General features: G+C 44.7%; 1 protein-coding gene across 3 annotated transcripts in view; it reads right to left on the bottom strand.

Annotated features, from left to right (window-relative positions):
- The window catches only part of LOC143021454 (plexin-B-like), a 224,489-nt gene extending 220,278 nt beyond the window's left edge, over nt 1-4,211 (bottom strand). For 2 of the 3 annotated variants that reach the window (XM_076178946.1, XM_076178948.1), the window contains exon 1: nt 2,629-4,210. In XM_076178946.1, coding sequence (XP_076035061.1) covers nt 2,629-4,134 — 1,506 coding nt within the window. In that variant the 5' untranslated portion in view covers nt 4,135-4,210. Of the gene's footprint in view, nt 1-2,628 lie in introns of all 3 variants that reach the window. The other variant, XM_076178947.1, reaches the window with a different exon arrangement.
- Nucleotides 4,212-20,000: the final 15,789 nt, after the last annotated feature.

The raw sequence follows: 20,000 nt of genomic DNA, 5'->3' as shown, positions 1-20,000 counted from the left end.
CTCCAGCACCTCTAGGCTTGACGGCGCGAAGCCACCACTTACTGGTTTCCGTCCTTAGTCCCCCTCTCTCGGACAACGACTTCATTCACCAACACTACCTCACCTCAGTTCCCATTTCCCCTCACTTTCTCACTCGTTACTCGAACTCTCAAAATCCCTAAGTTTTGTCTGTCTCGCATATGACCAATCCTCCTCACCTCCTCCATCTCCTCCCCTTTGCCCCCGGCCAGGATCCTTCCTCCCCTCAGGACTTTTTCCCTCGTTTCCCCTTCCAGGACTCATGATATTCCTCTCACCCCCTCATTTCTTCTCCCCATCCCTTCCTCTCCTCCTTCCCTACACCTACCACCCCTACTCACCCTCCTTGCCTTCCCTTGTTTTTCCTCCTTTCCCTTCCTTGTCCCTGTCCCTGCCTGCCCGTTCCCTGATACCCCTCCCCTCTCCTTCCCTTCCCTTCCCTTCTGAAGATACTGTCAGCTTCTCTGAAAGGAAGGATGACAGTTTCTAAAGGGAAAGGAGACACTCTTGCCCTTCGCTCTTCAAGACACATCTCGGATTGACCAATCACTGTCTGTCTTTTCCCGCCGCCACGAAACGCGGCTAATGACACACGATTGGTCGGCCTGGGAGGAAAGAACGGACCAATCAGTGGCGTGGATCCCCTGAAGAAGGACCGACTTCGAGGGGAACAGGGTCCTATTTGTCCCTCACGAAAACGTATCCTCCCCTCCCTCCTTCCATCAGATTTCTCTTCTCGATCTCGACGGATTCGCGTATCGTGGACATTGTGTTGTGTGTGTGTGTGTGTGTGTGTGTGTGTGTGTGTGTGTGTGTGTGTGTGTGTGTGTGTGTGTGTGTGTGTGTGTGTATGTGTGTGTGCGTGTGTGTGTGCGTGTGTGTGTGTGTGCGCGTGTGTGTGTGTGCGTGTGTGTGTGCGTGTGTGTGTGCGTGTGTGTGTGTGCGTGTGTGTGTGTGCGTGCGTGTGTGTGTGTGCGTGTGTGCGCGTGTGTGTGTAATATATGAACCACCTCTGTACATACATATACCAAAAGGTCTTTTCCCCATTACACAAGGGGTAGCCGAATCAAGTCCCGGACCGGTAGTAAGGATTATGTATCTGTGCGTATGTTTGTGTGCTGTCAGCCCCACGTGATGCTTAATCTATGGACTTTGTAGCGTCTTGGAATGTTAACGCAGCGGTCCCTAGTTCGGTCCCCGCCCAGGGTTTGAACACCATCACAACATTGCAAGTCGTCATTCTCTCCCTTGAACAAAAAGTTGAAATGTGTGTGTGTGTGTGTGTGTGTGTGTGTGTGTGTGTGTGTGTGTGTGTGTGTGTGTGTGTGTGTGTGTGTGTGTGTGTGTGATCAAGCCATATGAACTATGAAGCTCTCATCCGAGAGAAATAGATGACGATCAGGAATCCAGCACATGATCCAGGGTCTGTACCTGAACGTATGTACTCTACCAACGTTCGAAGGTGGCGTTCCTTTGCACACGAGCCTTGTCGCTACGTTCTTTCCCTCGTACACACGTTCGCTCAATACGTTCCTTTGTGTACGGCGTGCGGCGTTCGCTACTGCTTCTTGGAACGTTCGTTGTTTTATACACACACGTTCGCACTTTACGTTCCTTTGTGTGAGGCTTCCCGTTCCTGGGAACGTAGCGTGGGTGTCTCCGCTCTTCTCTCTCCCCTCCTTTCTCTCTTTCTCTCTCTCTCTCTCTCTCTTTCTGCGGCGCGATGTCCACAAGGAGTGAAGCGCCGGTGAGCCTCAGTCCATAGCAACCGTCTCTCTCTCTCTCTCTCTCTCTCTCTCTCTCTCTCTCTCTCTCTCTCTCTCTCTCTCTCTCTCTCACCCTTCGCTACCGTTGTTAAACAAAATTCCCTGGTGGTGGGCAGAATAAAAGAAGTCCCACCCGACATGGAAGGTCTTAAAGGAAATAGTCTACCGTATGTCCCGCGAATGAATAAAATCATCTGACGGCATAAGTGATGCGAAGAATAGCTTGTATTCTCTTGTTCTGCCTTTGCCACGTTTCGGCCCTTTGTTGTGCCTTCAGTCATGGATTGGCCTCGTCTTTCCTTCGCCGTCTCTCAACGGTGTTTCTTTACGCGGCCTTTGACATGAAGACATCCGCTGTAAAAGGCCTAGTGGATACCGTCTTTAACTCATGAACTGAAGGTCGTGAGTTCGAGTCCCGTGGCACGCCTCGGGCTTGCCTAGTTGGTTCCCGACAGCCCTGGCCAGGCGGGGAGGCGACCCAACGTTGTCAAAAAAAAAAAAAAAAAAAAAAAAAAAAAAAATGAATAAATAAATGAATAGATTAATAAATACATAAAATAAAGATGAAAATTAAAAATAAATCGGCTTACGATAAATAACAGGGCTTTGCCCTACCAGGGGTTTCTTACTTCCCATTGCGCGGGAGCAGAATGGTGAACTTAATTGCGGGATAATAGTCACTGGAAAGCTTCTTAAGAACGCGTAAGAGTCTGTTTCGAACTAGATCCAAACAAGGTCGAATAAGACTATCATTAGTTCGAAAAGACTTCGTGTGACACCTGAACAAAAGGGGCTCAAGGCGAGGTCAGTTTTCGACCCCACGAAAAAGAACGATGGATCTTACCTTGTTGATGGTTCCAGTGCTTGTACCAAGGAAGGCCACTGTGTGCTGGGCCGTAGCCGTGGCCTGAACTCCTGTCACTAGAGCGTGGTTGAGGAGGAGAGCGGACCGGGCCACGACGGGCGCGGGCCCTGAGATCTTGAGCCCGATCTCGCAGAAGGAGAGGATGTTCCCCATGGCACCCTGCCGAGGGCACTTCCCGTCCAGGATAGGCCCCGAGATGTATTCCATGTTCCTATACTGCATGGACCCGTTGAAACACATGTGGGCGTTCTCGTTGAATTTGGCCTCGATGTCCTGCACGCTGTACACGCAGATGGCGGACATCCGACGCGGTTGAGCCGTGTGTCCGTGTGAAGGGGAGAAACTCGCCAGCAGGAGCAACGCTCCCTCCTCCACACCCATACTTCGAGCGAGGTCGGCCCCCGCCACCACGACCTTGGCGTCCTGCACCAGGTTGTAGTTGGTGCCGTTCGGAGATCGGCATTCGAGGGTCACCTCCGTGTACGAGTCGTAGTTCGGGTCGGAGATGCAGGTCCGGGAGATCCGACTCACATACCCGGACTCTTCCTGTCCCGGGAGGTGGGATTTCTTCTGCACCATGAGGAAGTGCACGTAGTCAGACGCGTTGAACCCGTAGACATACTGCACCAGGAAGTTGTCACGGTACTTGACATCGATCCGGAGGAGTGACTGCTTGGAGAAGGTGAATTCCGCAAAGTCTAGGTCATAAAGGTTCCTGGTGGAAATGGCCGGCACGTTATGGCGGTAGTCCCCGATGGTGGTGAAGGTAGTGCCCACGTAGAGCACCTGCGACCTCCCCCACTCGTTGTAGAGCTCGGGACCGACAAAGGCAAACGTGGACATCTGGGGGTCGTTGGCGGCCACGGACCGCGGAATGTACTCGAGGTGGACGGACAGATTCCCCATGCGGTACTTGTCGCAGGCTCCCTGGGACACGGAGCCGCAGGCCACCACCACAGCTACGTCAGGCTCCACCACCAGGATTTTGTTGTAGTTGTTGACGAAGGTCTTGTGCACGTTAGAGGCACAGCCAGAAGCGTGGCACACTGGGGAGTCTTGACGCGGCCCTGTGACTACCTGGTGGAGGGGCTGTAGAGTCCCGCCTTTGAGCTGGTACAAGTGGTTGACGGCCCCCACGTACAAGTCCTCGGTGTTCGGGTCGAGGACGAGGTGGGACAGGGTGGGAGTGCTGGAGGGTATGAACTGGGCTTCCACGACACGACTGACGTTTCGAATCACCGTCCCGACGCTCTGATTCGAGACCGGGGGCCCTGCCTCCTGCGAGGTGGCACCCTGGCACTCGGAGGGTCCCGTCAGAAGGGCCGCAGCCCCGAGCGCCGCGGCCAGCGTCCACCACGCCCTTACCCACGGTCGCCACGCTCTGTCGGTCCCCCGCGGCGCCGGAAGAGGGTCCGTCGAGACGAGGTGCCTGGACGTCGAAGGGGGCGTCGACGAGGGGGAGTTAGAAGGCATGGTGCCGCCCATGGGCCCGTCTGCTACTGCTCTCACCGCCAGCCGCTTGGCCGCACCCGCGCCATCCTGTCAAACAAACAAACGAAACACATAAATATACAAACATACAATCACATCAAAGTAAGAAAAGAAAGATACTCATTATACTTAAATAATATAGGAAGGAGAGGAGCTTACGCCAGGAGGATCTAAGTAGCTGCGGCCGAAGCCGTCACCATAACCCTATACGCTTTAAGCATTGCTGGGACAGGTAACAATTACTGCTGAGATTTGGAGAGGAGTGCGGGATTCGAACCCAAAACTAAGCAAGACCAGCGCACTAAAACTATACTATAAGCGACAAAAAAGAAGAAAAAAAGAAGAGAAAAATAAAACGCAAACATTTTCAGTGAGGGAATGCGAAAATGAAATCAAAGTTTTCCTATTTTATCCAATCATAAAAGTAATCATATTAAAAAAAAAAATGACAAACAAGAATGAAAATCCTTGACTGACCTCAAACTCGACTCATCTCACAGCAAGATTCCCTCCACATTTCACCGCACGTTTTCCAGATACTTTGCGGAAAGATAAACAAACAAACAAACAAACAAACAAACAGACACACTGGAACGCATATCTCCTGACGAAAGTAAACATCGCAGATTAGAGTGCAGTCGAGTTAACGTTGATCAAACTTGCAAATGAGCGTGTTAGGTCAGGACAAGTACACGGCGTTGTATCAAACGCATCTGCAGAACACATGACCTCTCATCATATCGGGTCAATAGATGATGAACTTCCTAACCCCAACTTCCCTGGGATGAAAGGCTGTGTAGGCACGCGCGGATATAAAGAAATAAACATGCGTAAGTCATGAAATGCGCACAAAACAAATCCAGTACTGAAATACTGGGAGGAAAAGGAGGGGAAGAAAGTAAAGGAACTGGACAAAGGAAGAGGTGTGTGTGTGTGTGTGTGTGTGTGTGTGTGTGTGTGTGTGTGTGTGTGTGTGTGTGTGTGTGTGTGTGTGTGTGTGTCTATATATATATATATATATATATATATATATATATATATACACACACATATATACACACACATATATATATATAGTGTGTGTGTGTGTGTGTGTGTGTGTGTGTGTGTGTGTGTGTGTGTGTGTGTGTGTGTGTGTGTGTGTGTGTGTGTGTGTGTGTGTGTGTGTGTGTGTGTGACCATTGATGGGTACCTGTTAGTAGTGATACTGCATGGGGAAACGAAACGGCTTCGGCCGTAGTTAAATCAAGCTTTAAGCCCTATTCACACTAGCGGTTTGAACCGCGGTGGTTCAATTACAATGCAAGTCAATGGAGGCGTTCACACACAACCGCGCATTTTTCCTTGACTATGTGGTACCGCCGTGGTTTCCTCAAGGTTCAAACCATAGCGAGATTGTCCCTGTGAATAGAAGCGCTGGTAAACGACAGCGCACGATTGCTCTTTTAATATCAGAATATTCTCTCTCACTTCTTGTATAAAAAAAAAATAATAATAAAAAAAAATGCAATTTTGGAAATAATATTTACTTCGTAAGCATTATGCTTCAGTCAACAGAAAGCAATTACTGCACTTTCTACTTCGCTGTTTTTGTAATTCCCCACTTTTCCCGGTTTAGTACAACTTTTTTCCAGTTTACCAGCCTTTGGCAGCAATCATTTGCAGTGCATGGCCAGAGCAAAACATTCTGACAAAAAGCGAAACAAAAAGAAAATAACAGATAAACAAACAAGTCAAAATGCATACAGCGTATATGAACTTAGTTGTTTTATTTCGTGTCTTTTTTTTTTTTTTTGGGGGGGAGGATTTTTTTACCCAACCCAACGTACCACAGATGACAATACATGACCTGATTCTTCGGGTTCATTTATCCTATATGAAAAAAAAGTCAACATTGTGTCTTAATTGTCCTATTCCTCCTCTTCAAAGACACAATCCCTTGCATCACAGAAAACACAGCCCAATTTCAATAGGAGGTCCCGACCGAGTGAGAGATTCTTTCAAGCCGGGGTCCGCGGTCCTCAACCCACACTAAACTACCTACGCTTAGGAATAAATAAATATATATATATATATATATATATATATATATATATACACCTTTCCCTTCTCCACTTCTCCCATTCACCCCCACCTTTCATCCACCCACATGCCCCCCTCCCCTACTTTTCCCTCTCCCCACCTTCCACCACCTTCCCCCCCTTTCCTCTCTCTCCACCTTTCCTCCTCCCCCACCTTCCTTAACCTTCCACCACCTTTCCCCCTTCCCCCACAATTTTCCCTCTCCCCACCTCCACCTTCAACCTCTCCCCTCCGCACCTTCCCCCACCTCTTCTTTGTAAACAATTACAATGACCTCTCGTTAGGCCTCCTCATAAAGCGTGATATGCAGTTGATGTACTCGTCCTTATTTATCTAAATACTCTTGTCTGTTGGCCAACAGCGTCGGACGTCCCACGAAATGGTTTTTGTTTTTCCAAACCAGAACGCGTCCAACGCCTCATGTCTGTGTCAAAATACAACTTTTGGCCGGTTTCGTTCGTCAAAAAGAGATTCGGAAAACAAACGCATATAGGCAGAAACAAAATTAAAACCCCGGTTTCGTTGATGAAATGAATTTATAAAAAAAAAAGTGAAAATGAAAATATGATAATGAAATAGATATATCGACGGTTTCGTTGATCAAAATCAAATAAATCAACCATTCTTGTTTTTTCCTCTCCATTTCCCTTCCATACTGTTGACCAACTAACACAGGAAATCTATTTCAATTATTCATTACACTGATTACATTCGTTATAGCTGCCATGAGACGATTTTATTCAGCCAAGGAAGCCCTCAAAGACAAACGCGTCACAGCTGTTGTAACCATGCCAAGATAAAAAAAAAAAAAAAAAAATATATATATATATATATATATATATATATATATAATAAAGATAAGAATAAGTAATAATAACAAAAATAGAATATATAAATAAATAATAATAACAATGATAACATCAACAAAAATAAATAACAACCTACTCTCATTCAATAAGGAATGAAAAATATTATTCAGTCAATTCTTTTCATCTTCGTATCACTGTGTTGAAGACACCATGATGACCCCTTCAATACGGCAACACTCGACACGAATTTCATTCTATCCCAAACCACCCGGTTTTAATCAGCTGAAGATCAGACAGGGGGGTCGCCACGGATCGAGACCCCATCTTGTCTCAGCTTCGATTCCTCTGGAGACTAAATATTGCGCAGGATTAGCCAGAATAAAATGCACAAAGGGCGTCACTCTATTGAAGGAGACAACGTTCAGGTGCTCATAAACAGACCATGTGTGTTCAACTTGATCCCTACTTGGAGGTGAGAGACTGGACAGCAACAAGAGGAGGGGGAGGGGAGAGGGGGGAGGGGAGAGGGGGGAGGAGATTGGGGGCGGGAGGGGCAAAGAAGGGGGGGCAGAATGGGGACGGAGGACGTGAAAAGAGTAGGAGGAAAGGGGAGGACGGGGGGGTAGGGTAATGAGAAGTAGAAGAGGGAAAGGAGAGAGAGGAGGAAGGGAAGAGGGGAGGAAGGGAAGAGGGGATGAAGAGAAAGGGGAAAAGGAGTCAGGAGGGGAGGGTAAGGTAGAGGGAGAGAGAGAGCCAGAGGAGGAAAAGGGGGGGCAGGAAATGAGCAAGAGGGGTTAGAGGTCGAGAGGAGAGGAGGGGAGAGAAGGACAGAGGGGAGGGAAAGAGAGAGAAGGGTAGAGAAGGGGAGAGGAGAGGAGGGTAGAGAAGGGGAAAGGAAGAGGAGAAGAGAGAGGAGGTTTAAAGAAGGGAAAAGGGAGAGGGGAGAAGAGGGGTGAGAAGGGGAAAGGAAGGGAGAGGGGAGAAGAGGGGTGAGAAGGGGAAAGGAAGGGAGAGGGGGAGGAGAGAGAAGTAGAGAGCAGGAGAGAGGAGGGGAGAGGAGAGAGTAGGGGAAAGAAGGGGAGAAAAAAAGAGAGGAGGTAGAGGAGGGAAGAGGAGAGGGGATAGAGGAGGGGAGAGGAGAGAGGGTAGAGAAGGGGAGAGGAGAGGAAGGGAGAGGAGGGGAGAGGAAGGGGGTAAGAGGGGATGGAAGACTAGAACTGTGCGAACATGCACTGGGATGGAGGGGAAGTCATAAGAACGAGAAAGGCAAGAGCTGGTAATCAAAACAACGAAAAAGTTTTTCCAAGTTCTTTTTTGAAAGTTACAAAACGTCAAAATAGATCTTATAGGAATTGGACTTGACTCTCTGAAGGTAACCTTTTAGTTGCATTAATTATCATCATCATCATCATTATTATTATTGTTTATATCATTGAACACCTAAACCACGCATGCCCGCATGCAATGAAATTGTTTTCATTTATAAAAAGATGAAAAAGTATACTTAAAAAAAAAAAATGAAACTGGGAAAGGCTTACTGAGGAAGATAACAAAGCACAGAAAGTTTGGGAACCGTACACGGCCCTCCTGAGCGGGTAGTCTACCCTTATAACAAGACTTCATAAATGAAATCCATGGTAAAAAATAAATAAATAAATAAATAAAAAAAAATCTGCAAGTACTATGTTTTCAAAAGGACATTGTTTACTGAATCCCATGCACATCTATTGCACCAATAACAATAACAAGGGATCGAGAATGACTAAGAAGTGATACAGATCAAAGAACAGCTGGATCAGACATGCTCTTCCTGTGCAAGAAGAGGTCTTCTTCGCTCAGGAGAGAGAGAGAGAGAGAGAGAGAGAGAGAGAGAGAGAGAGAGAGAGAGAGAGAGAGAGAGAGAGAGAGAGAGAGAGAGAGAGAGAGAGAGAGAGAGAGAGAGAGAGAGAGAGAGAGAGAGAGAGAGAGAGAGAGAGTGAGAAAGAGAGAGTGAGAGAGAGATGGAAGAGTGCAGCACTGTCTTCATCACTGAAATGCACCGATTCCCTCAATACTCCCGACAACGAGGAGAGACTTAGAGAGAAATGGCCTGGCGCGCTGAAGAGGAGGAAATTAAAGGATTAGAGGGAGGAGGAAGAGGAGGAGAAGGAGGAAGAGGAAGAGGAGAAGAAGGTGGAGGAAGAGACGGAGGAGAAAAAAGGAGGAGGAAGAGGAGAATGAGAAAGAGGGAGAGGAAGAAAAGGAGGAGGAAAAGAGAAAGTGGAGGAGGAAGAGGATGATCATGAAGAGGACCAGGATGAGGAGGAAGAGGAGGACGTGGAGGAAGAGACGAAGGACAAAAGAGGAGGAGGAAGAGAATGAGGAGGGGAAAGAGAAAAAGGAGAGGGAAGACAAGAAGGAGGAAGAAGAGAGGGAGGAGGAGGAAGAGAAGGAAATAAAGGAACAAAGGAGGTGGGGAAGTTAAGAAGAAGGAGGAGGAGGAAGAGGAGGAGAAGGTGGAGGAAGGAGAAGAGAAGGTGGAGGAAGAGAAGGAGGAGGTGGAGAAAGGAGGAGAAGAAGAAGGAGGAGAAGAAGGAGGAGGAGAAGAAGGAGGAGAAGAAGAAGGAGGAGGAGAAGGAGGAGGAGAAGGAGGAGGAGAAGGATGAAGAGAGGGAGGAGGAGAAGAAGGAGGAGGAGAAGAAGAAGGAGGAGGAGAAGGATGAAGAGAGGGAGGAGGAAGAGGAAGAGGTGAAAGAGGAGGTGGAGGGAGTTAGGAAAGAGGAGGAGGAGAAAAAGGAGAAGGAGAAAGAATAAGGAGAAAGAGAATGGGGGAGGAAGAGGAGGAAGAGGAGGAGGAGGTGGAAGAGAAGAAGGTGGAAGAGAAGGTGGAGGGAGAGAAGGAGGTAGAGGAGGAGGAGGAGGAAGCGAAGGAGGAAGAGGAGGAGGAGGAAGAGGAGCAGGAGGAGTAGGAGAAGGTGGAAGAGAGGGTGAAGGAAGAGAAGTGAAGGAAGAGAAGGAGGAGGTAGAGAAGGAGGAGGAGGAAGCGAAGGAGGAAGAGGAGGAGGAGGAAGAAGCGAAGGAGGGGAGGAGAATGGAAGAGAAAGGAGAATGGAAGAGAAAGGAAGAGGAAGAGAGGGAGGAGGAAAAGAAAGGAGGAGGCGGAGGTGAAGAGAGGAGGTGGAGAAAGGAGGAGGAGGAGGAGGAGGAGGAGGAGGAGGAGGAGGAGGAGGAGAAGGAGGAGAAGGAGGATGCATTCACGGGAAGAAGACCACGGTTAACTTCGATGCAAGACGAACAGACTTAACTAGATTAACCGGAGGAGGGGGCTTGTGTAGTTGGGTTAGCGTTAACCTGTTCATGGCGGTGGCTGGTAGTTAGTAAGTTATCTTAACAACGTTCTGGCGGTTTTAATCGGGTTGGTTATCCTTTTCCTGATTTCTTTACACACACACACACACACACACACACACACACACACACACACACGTATTCATACACCATATTTACTGTTTATGAATATAGTGTTTCATTCTTCCCAATACAATGTTTTTGTGTCATTATGACATTTGGAAATAAACGCTCCTACTGGGATTCGAACCCTCGCCTGAGCGGTTTGCTTCTTATAAGACGAAGACCGTACCATCACGTAATCGTACCATCACATTACCACGACGCTACATGTCGTTTCGTTTTGTAGGGTCGTGGTGACGTGATGATACGGTCTTCGTCTTATAAGAAGAAAGCCGCTCACGCGAGGGTTCGAATCCCAGTAAGAGAGTTTATTTCCATACATACATATATTAATCATATATGTTCTTTTAATGTAATTTCAAAAAATTATAAACAGTAATAAAACTGCATATATGTACGTAAGACTCGGACATAAAAGATATTTAATTGTTTCTATGATTATTTAAAACATTAATGATAATACTCACATACAAGATCACTTCACGTATGGAAAAAGCAATATTTATATTTTCTATATTTGTTTATTCTACTTATCTATTCATTTATTTGTTTATTTGTTTGCTTATTTATGGTGTCTTGCTACATTGCCTCTGACCCAGAGCAGCGGTCGGGATGCAGGGATGACCCGTCATCCACGAGGAGCTAAGATGAGAGGGGGGAGAGGGTGGTGGATGGGAGTGGAATAGGTGGGAGTAGGTACGCGCCTTTGACTTGGATACCTCTCGTATAAGGGGGAAAACTCTTGGTATAAAGATAAATAGATAGATTTATTCATTTAAAATCCTTTCGTCCTATCCAGTGAAAGGTTCTGCCAGGACAAATCTCGTATATATAAATTACGAAATGAAAGACTTCATTATTCTAACATGCTTTGCAATCCTCTTTACTTGAAAAAAAAATAAATCTTCATTTCTCTGATGCAGCTATTCGTACATATCTTTAATAACGACTAAATCCTACAACTTGTCATTAGAAATTATAATTCAAATTGTCATCTAGATTTCTAATAAGCTTCTAGAATAATTCAGACTATTTAGCAAGCATAATCTAACTGGACTCATTAAGGAATACAATATATATATATATATATATATATATATATATATATATATATATATATATATATATATATATATATTGCAGTAATTCACAAGGCACATGTGAAAATAATATGCAGAAAAAAACCACTGGGAAATAAGCTTAGTCCGAACGTTTTCGTCTATTTAAGACATTATCAAGGAATACACAGTTACAGAGACAAAGGTGGATATATATATACATAAAGTAGAAGACAAGCTAGGAACATGGGAAGGACACACGAGATGCTTCACAATCAGGTAGAGCCGATGTTTACATATACGGACGTTTGGTCCATGACGTTACGTCACCCCGGCTTAGTAGCACTTGGAGAAGTTCTTACAATTTTATCAATAACAAAATCATCAAGCTTAAATAATCCTAAACTTAAATTGATATTATGGTCAAAGGTTTGTTTAATATGACTGGATTCAATAATGTTTCTTTCTAATAAGGATCTACAAGAAATTATTACATTAGAATTATCCCAGTCAATAGGATGATTGTGGTCTCTTACATGGACAAAAAGGCCACTGGAACTTTGCCCACTCCTTACACTATATTTGTGCAAAGGAGTGGGCAAAGTTCCAGTGGCCTTTTTGTCCATGTAAGAGACCACAATCATCCTATTGACTGGGATAATTCTAATGTAATAATTTCTTGTAGATCCTTATTAGAAAGAAACATTATTGAATCCAGTCATATTAAACAAACCTTTGACCATAATATCAATTTAAGTTTAGGATTATTTAAGCTTGATGATTTTGTTATTGATAAAATTGTAAGAACTTCTCCAAGTGCTACTAAGCCGGGGTGACGTAACGTCATGGACCAAACGTCCGTATATGTAAACATCGGCTCTACCTGATTGTGAAGCATCTTGTGTGTCCTTCCCATGTTCCTAGCTTGTCTTCTACTTTATGTATATCTATCCACCTTTGTCTCTGTAACTGTGTATTCCTTGATAATGTCTTAAATAGACGAAAACGTTCGGACTAAGCTTCTTATTTCCCAGTGTTTTTTTCTGCATATATATACATATATATATATATATATATATATATATATATACATATATATATATATATATATATATATATATATATTCATACATACGTGTGTGTGTGTGTGTGTGTGTGTGTGTGTGTGTGTGTGTGTGTGTGTGTGTGTGTGTGTGTGTGTGCTCGTGTGTGCGCGCGTCCGTGTCCGTTCATAACCCCTTTCCGCACTGGCTGGCACTTTTCCTTCAGTCAATTGCTGGCGCCAGGCAGCAATTTCAGTCCCTGCTGAGGCACTCCCTCGGTGCCAAGGGACTGAAATCACGTGATGCTGAAGCACAATTACTCTGATTTCAACTTTAGGTTTGCATTAGTGTAATCTGTTGTATTTGATTTAAAAAAAAATCATGTTTCGAGGCCTCAGTATATGAATGATTTGCAAATAGAACTTATGTTCATTTTCTGGTTTGACGTAGGCAAATTAACATTGTCGAAATCTCATAATGCATTTTAATTGTAGATATGAATGTGTATATAGATATGATATAGATATTAATATGGGTGTATATATATATATATATATATATATATATATATATATGAATGTGTATATAGACATGATATAGATATTAATATGGGTGTATATATATATATATATATATATACATGTGTATGTATATATATGTATATATACATACATACACCGGTATATAATTTCTTTTATGATCGCGGCGCCAGACAAATTTATTCATGACTGAGGCATCCACAGATACAAAAAGGCTCTGACTGGCGTCACACGCCGTCGTTGTTTCTTTTTTTCTGTTGTTAATCGACACCAACCCCATCCTGATTAAGGTTCCATGGCTAGACGAAGATCTTTCAAGTCACTTCACGCGAGTACGAGTACGAACTTCGGCTGAAGAACTTTTCTGGACCAACTGTCTTAGAGCCTTCGAAGTCCACTAAATGCATGGAAACAAATTTGCTATTTAATTGCCTATCGTTCCATCTGGTCACCCGTCTCACACCCCTCTCATACTCTCGTGGCGCAGTGGTCAGAGTTACAGGCTGCCACTACGGCGGTCCGGGTTCGAATCCCGCCCAGGGCTAAAATAATTTCAGTATTGCTGCACTGCGAGTTGTTACTCCAACCCTCGTGGGCGGGGAATTGGTTGTGTGTGTGTGTATGTGTAAGGTCACAGCATTACCCATAGATGGGTCATATACGAACTCTGAGCTCTCATCCGGGAGGGAAATAGCTGTCGATCACGAGCCCAACACGTGATCCAAGCCCATGGTGAATCACACACACGATTTCGTAGGAACTTTTGGACATATGAATAGACTATAAAGAAAGACAAAGATAAAAGAGGAGATACTGTGAGGGACGAGGGCAGGGGTGGAAGGAAGGGGTTGTGTGGGCGTTGCTGGGAGGGTGAAGGAGGATGTGGTGGTGGTGGTTGGGGCGGGGCGAGTAGGGGGGAGGGGGGGAGCAAGATACATCATCAGCCAGACGGGAGATGATTAGGAAATATCAAATTTCGCTCCCCATCCCCCACGCCATTCACTCAATTTCCCTGCATTCTTAACCTCTACTGGAAACTGGTTATCAGTTAAGTTAATTCATTTACGGGTCACTGTATAAGGAAGTGGGATATAAACATAAGTAAACAAATAATTAAGTAATCAAACAAATAGCCTGACGAATAGGAGTCAGGCTTGTTTAAATACTTTTCTAATCGAATCTAACAACGCACGCGAGCATACACACGCAAACACACTCACACGCACACACACACACACACACACACAGACACACACACACACACACACACACAAACACGCACACACACACACCAGGAATGAGGTCAAATGTAAACGACCAAATAGGAATATAAATACAATACTCCTTGTTAGCTACATACAAATAGATCAAAATATTTGTTTTTCTCACTACTATACATATATATATATATATATATATATATATATATATATATATATATATATATATAGTAAAGCACCAAATATAAATAAAATACAAAAATAAATCATATATGAGGCGTCCAGAAACAGAGCATCCCTGCCAATATTTCTCGTTCCGAGTTAAGGCTTAAGTCTTTCATGATCCGTGCTTAACTCGAAACCAGTGAATATCTGACCAATTTCTCTTACTGAATATAAATCTTCACACCTAGATATTTACTTAGACACATTGCTAGATCTGATGTTTATCTCTCTCTCAATTACTTCTCAAAGTTGGCTAAAAAGTTGTAACAAGATCTGACAAGCCCATCATCAAAGTGAGCAATTTTCATTACATCAATCTATCTAAGCGTTTGAAGCAACTACACCAAATGTAAGTCTAAACTATAAACACAAATATAAGACTTATGAAAATATGAAAACACACACACATATATATATATATACAAATATCAATCTATTAAAATAAATAAAAATGCTCACATATAAATATAAAATTTTGTGTATTTGTAAATATAAATATATATCCGAACCCATTATATTGGTCTCACCTGTGTTCCAAGGATTCAAATCCAAGTTATGGGAATATATATATAGACTTATATAGATATATATATTCTTTCCTAATATATTCCTTCGACTTTGCATCTTTTCCAAATCACTCTAACCACCGCAGCAAAGCGAAACCACAATAGCAACGCATAAGACAAGGCGTCCGCACAATCACTCACGAGAACGGAAGCGGCCCGGACGACGCAACACAAAGCCCCGAATCCGCGTTCGCCACAGCGAGCCTCGTCCTTCCCCGCCCCGTGTCTACCCGTCACTGAACCCTACCCTTCTGATGACGTGGGTGATCAGGACCGTCTCTTCCCTTCGAGAACTCGTAACCGGACCTTTTGTAACCAGATCCTATGGCGGTCACCGGTCACCCTTAGCCGGACTTACACCCCCACGACCCCCCCCCTTCCACCTCCACCTCCCACCTATCCTGGTGCTCCTCCTCCTCCACCTTCTTCCACTTCTAAGTACTACAATATGTCTTCGGATTGGATATCTACGAACGAAACAAGCTTTTACCGCCTCGTAAACTGACATATACCACTGTAGTACTTATAAGTGAAACCAGATGTACGTGTCAGGTGAGTTGGTACCTGAATACAATACTCAGTACTTTAAAATAATCCTTTGCGATACTACGAATTATTTTAGATGGAAACGGATTTTTTTTTTCTATCTTCCTTCTTTTGTCAACTTTCATCCACTTGCTACTCCTGTCCACTTATCCTGTCTAACTCAATCAAATCTCTCAGCTGTCGATCATTTCTGACCCCATTCCCTTATACACAACAGCTGGCTTCCCCTCGCGTTCCATTTAACGATCTGGTTCATCGTCCCCTATATACACACACAAACTTTCACACACACACACATATATATATATATATAAGCGCGCGAGCACAACCACATAGACACATTAGAATGGGCTATATATGAACCCTGAGCTCTCATCCGGGAGGGTAATAGCTGTCGATCACGTGCACATACACACACACACACACACATACACACACACACTAGTTTGGGTTATAATGAACTCTGAGCTCTCATTCAGGAGGGTAATAGGTGTCGATCATAAGCCCAACACGTGATCCAAGATGATTGAATCACACGGACGGAAGCCTGTGAGAGCACAGCTGGCAGCCAAGTCCTCTCTCTCGCACAACCTCTACTCCTTCAACACAGTACCTCCTTCTACCTCTCTCTATTCTAGTCACCGCCAGTCGATTTTATACACCCGAGGTAGGACCACAGAGAACCTATGGACCCTCGATCGAACGACATGATATTTCCTGGCAAGGTCGCCACTCAGCTGAACAAAGCCGAATGATGTTGGCCAATCACAAAGGTCTAGAGAACGCGTTTCCGTATTGATGGGTTCAATACATCTGCGTCCATGTATCGCTTCCATACAGCAAGATCCAGGCCACCCAGGAAGAGTAAGAAGATGACTTCCTTCATCTTCCCCCACATGGGTCTTTCACCCAACCTACTTCACCCTTGGGCCAGCGTCCACTATCCCCCCATGTTCGCAACATATCCCCCAACATCCACACACCTTCACCCATTCCCGATCTTCACTCTATGATTCACCATCCACTATTCCCCCATACTCGCACTAAACAAACTACACCCGAACACACACACACACACACACCATCACCCATCCGCCATCCACTTTGCTCCAGCCATCAACCACTCCCCAGACATCATCCAGCGTCAACTGAATCACACTCCATCAATTTTGAGAGCATCCAACTGCAATCCATCCTTCGTCACCCACCCACCAAAGTCACCCATTCAGACGTCACCCGGGAAGATTCTCCACCTAGCCCCTCACCACTACCTCCTCCGTCTCCTCCTTCTCTGAGACATCAGGAGAAGCTATGGAAATTGGGCAAATTCTTTCTTCTTGCCTTTGAGCACAAGTGTAACTTGTTAGCCTCTCCATCTTTTTCGTTGCCTTTTCTACCCTCCCTCCCCAGCTTCTTTCTAGATAATCCACCTCTACTCCACTCCATCTCCTCCTCCCCCTCCTTTTTGCTTTCTCTACATTTTTCCCTGCCCTCCTTCTCTTCCACTCATTTTTCTACACATGTTGCTCTTATTTCCCTTACCCACACTTCCCATCCCTTCTCCTTTCCCTCTTTCCTTCTTTTTTCTTCTTATTAGTTTTGTCTTCTCCCTTTCCTTCATCCCCTTCCGTTTCTCCTTTCCTACCTTTTACCCGCCCCTCCCTTTCTCTTTCCTTTCTTTTTCTGCTCCCTTCTTCCCCCTCTCTCCTCTCCTTTTACTTCATCCTCTCTACTCTTCTTAACCCTCTCCTCTTCTCTTCTCCCTTTTCCTTACCCTCCTATTCTCCTCCTCCTCTCCCTCGTTTTCTTCCCCTTCCCTTCTCTTTATCTCCCCTCTTTCTCCTCACCATCTCGTTTTCTCCTCTTCCTCTCCCTCACGAGTATTCTTGACCATCTACCTTTTATTAATAATTTCTTCCTCTTTCTCCTCCACTATTACAACTATTTTATTTCTCTCGACGTCTTTCTCTCTTCCATCTCCAATCCAGAGCTAAATCATTTCCTCCCGACTCTTTCCTTCAACTCCTCCAAAACCTGGTTCCTTCTCCAACATTCCCCAACTCTCTTCACCATCATCTCCTACAATGCTGAGCTCTCTCTCTACGACCCTTGGACTCTTATTCTTGCATCACTTACTCTTTTCCACATCTCTTTAATTCAGCCTCTTTCGTATGCCTTAGCTATTCCTTACTTTTCCCTCAAGTTTCCGACCTTCTAACTTCACGTGTGGAGGTTAAGTTAGGTGAGGTTAGCTGGGTTTGGTTAGTAACGCGTTAACCCATTAAACTCCGATGACAAGATTCTTTGTCATTTGGTCAAATAAAACAAAAAATCATAAAACACCAAAATGTTTGATCAAACACCAGAAAAGTATGACGTCAGTCCTCGCTTCGCTCGCGAGCGAAGCGAGGACTGACGTCATACTTTTCTGGTGTTTGATCAAACATTTTGGTGTTTTATGATTTTTTGTTTTATTTGACCAAATGACAAGACATCTTGTCATCGGAGTTTAACGCGTTAAGCTGACGAGGAGGTACGATAGACAATGACTAAATATTTTACATCTTTTGATGCAAACCCATTCACGTGAAACACGGCTCCATCATTTGTCGACTGAGCGGATTTTACGACAAAATAAAACTGCCACATCATTGCATCGTTCCGTCGAATGTTATGCTCCATTTTGAGAAATCTGTTGTGTGTGTAGGAACTCAAACGGGCCGTTTTTGCTATTTGGAGTTCCTCTGCATGTGGGAGTCACGTCCTACTCCACTCTGTCCTCCCTACGGCACTCCACGTAAATATAAGCAACATGGGGAGTGTCTATCGATTACACCATTATTTTCCCATACGATCCTTTATTTTCCCACGAGTCTTTTTATTCTCCCATAGCCTTTTCATTTATGTAGCGCTGTTTCTTAACCTATCGTACACGACTTAACACTGAATTAAATCGTCTAACAACGGGAGTCATTCTCTGTATCTCTAACTCCCTTTCTCTCCTCTCTCTCTCTCTCTCTCTCTCTCTCTCTCTCTCTCTCTCTCTCTCTCTCTCTCTCTCTCTCTCTCTCTCTCTCTCAAAGGAACAGTGGCCTTCTGTTGGGAACAACTATCACAGAAGAACGATAAAATTTGATGCAATACTTCCAGTTCCTACAAACTTAGCTCACACGTCAGCACACAAAACCGAGGGATATGCAAAAATACACGAAGAAATATTAATATAAATAAAAAATCACCAAACGACACGACACACGAGCCATTCACGTGCCATGGCACAAACACGTAGCAGTGTGCCAATTCAATGCCGTCCAGGCACTGTATGTGCCAAGCACAAGAACCTCTTTCTGGAAATTGGCGCCAAAGAAGACTAATCATATAGTGACTGGCACCCGGGGGGGGGGGAAGGTCATTAACTCCTTCCGTGCCGAGTTGTCCTTTTCTTGTCGCCAGGCAGTTTAATTAATTACCGTGTCACACTTTCGGAAGCGAAGGGGGGGGGAAGCCACATCAAAACTCTCCTTTATCATTATCGTTTATTAGTTATAAGTCCTTCCTTGCTCCCCCATACGCCCTCACCCCCTCCTGTGCTTGCAATAAAGACAACGGGATTAAGATAATCCCCCGTAAGATTAAGCAGGAATTCGATTAAGATGTGTTACAGTTTACCGGGAAAAATCTTAACTAGCTTACAGGCTGTGGCGGTGTATATACAGTGCATGTATACATTAGAGACAGAGAGAGAGAGAGAGAGAGAGATAAAGTGGAGGGGAAAAGGAGACAGGAAAGTGGATGGATGGGGAGGAGGGTTTGGTGAGAGGAAAGGGGGAGAGGTGAGGCGAGGTGAAGAGAGTCTGGTATGACTAGGAAGAGTTGAGTCGAATTCGTATTAGAGGAGGAGGAGGAGGAGTAGGAGGAGGAGGAAAAAAAGGAGGACAAGAACAACAATAATAAGATCAAGAAGAAGAAGAAAAACAAGAAGAAGAAAAACAAGAGGGAAAAAAGAAGAGGGAGAAGAGGAAGAAGAAAAAGAAGACGAAGTGGGAAAAGAAGAAGAGGAAGAAGTACAAGAAGAAGATGAGGAAGAAGATGAGGGAGAAAAAAAAAAAAAGATGACCCAATGAAAAGACACGAATGCGCGGCAGCAGACGATCGAAGCTTCCGTGTTGTCAACAAAGACTAAACAAATCTTGGGAGAGAAAAACGACTCAGAAAACGATCCGACACTTCACTGCTGCAATGCTAAATGGAGACTATAAAGCCTGTGCACGCACGGCCCTATCACTTGACAGGGTTGTACAGAAACTATGAACAACAGAATG

This window comes from Oratosquilla oratoria, chromosome 42 (genome assembly GCF_046742065.1).
Source record: "Oratosquilla oratoria isolate Oo_2021 chromosome 42, ASM4674206v1, whole genome shotgun sequence".
Classification (NCBI taxonomy): Eukaryota; Metazoa; Arthropoda; class Malacostraca; order Stomatopoda; family Squillidae; genus Oratosquilla; species Oratosquilla oratoria.
Note: the sequence above shows the minus strand (reverse complement) of the source record. Positions and strands in the feature narration are given on the sequence as shown.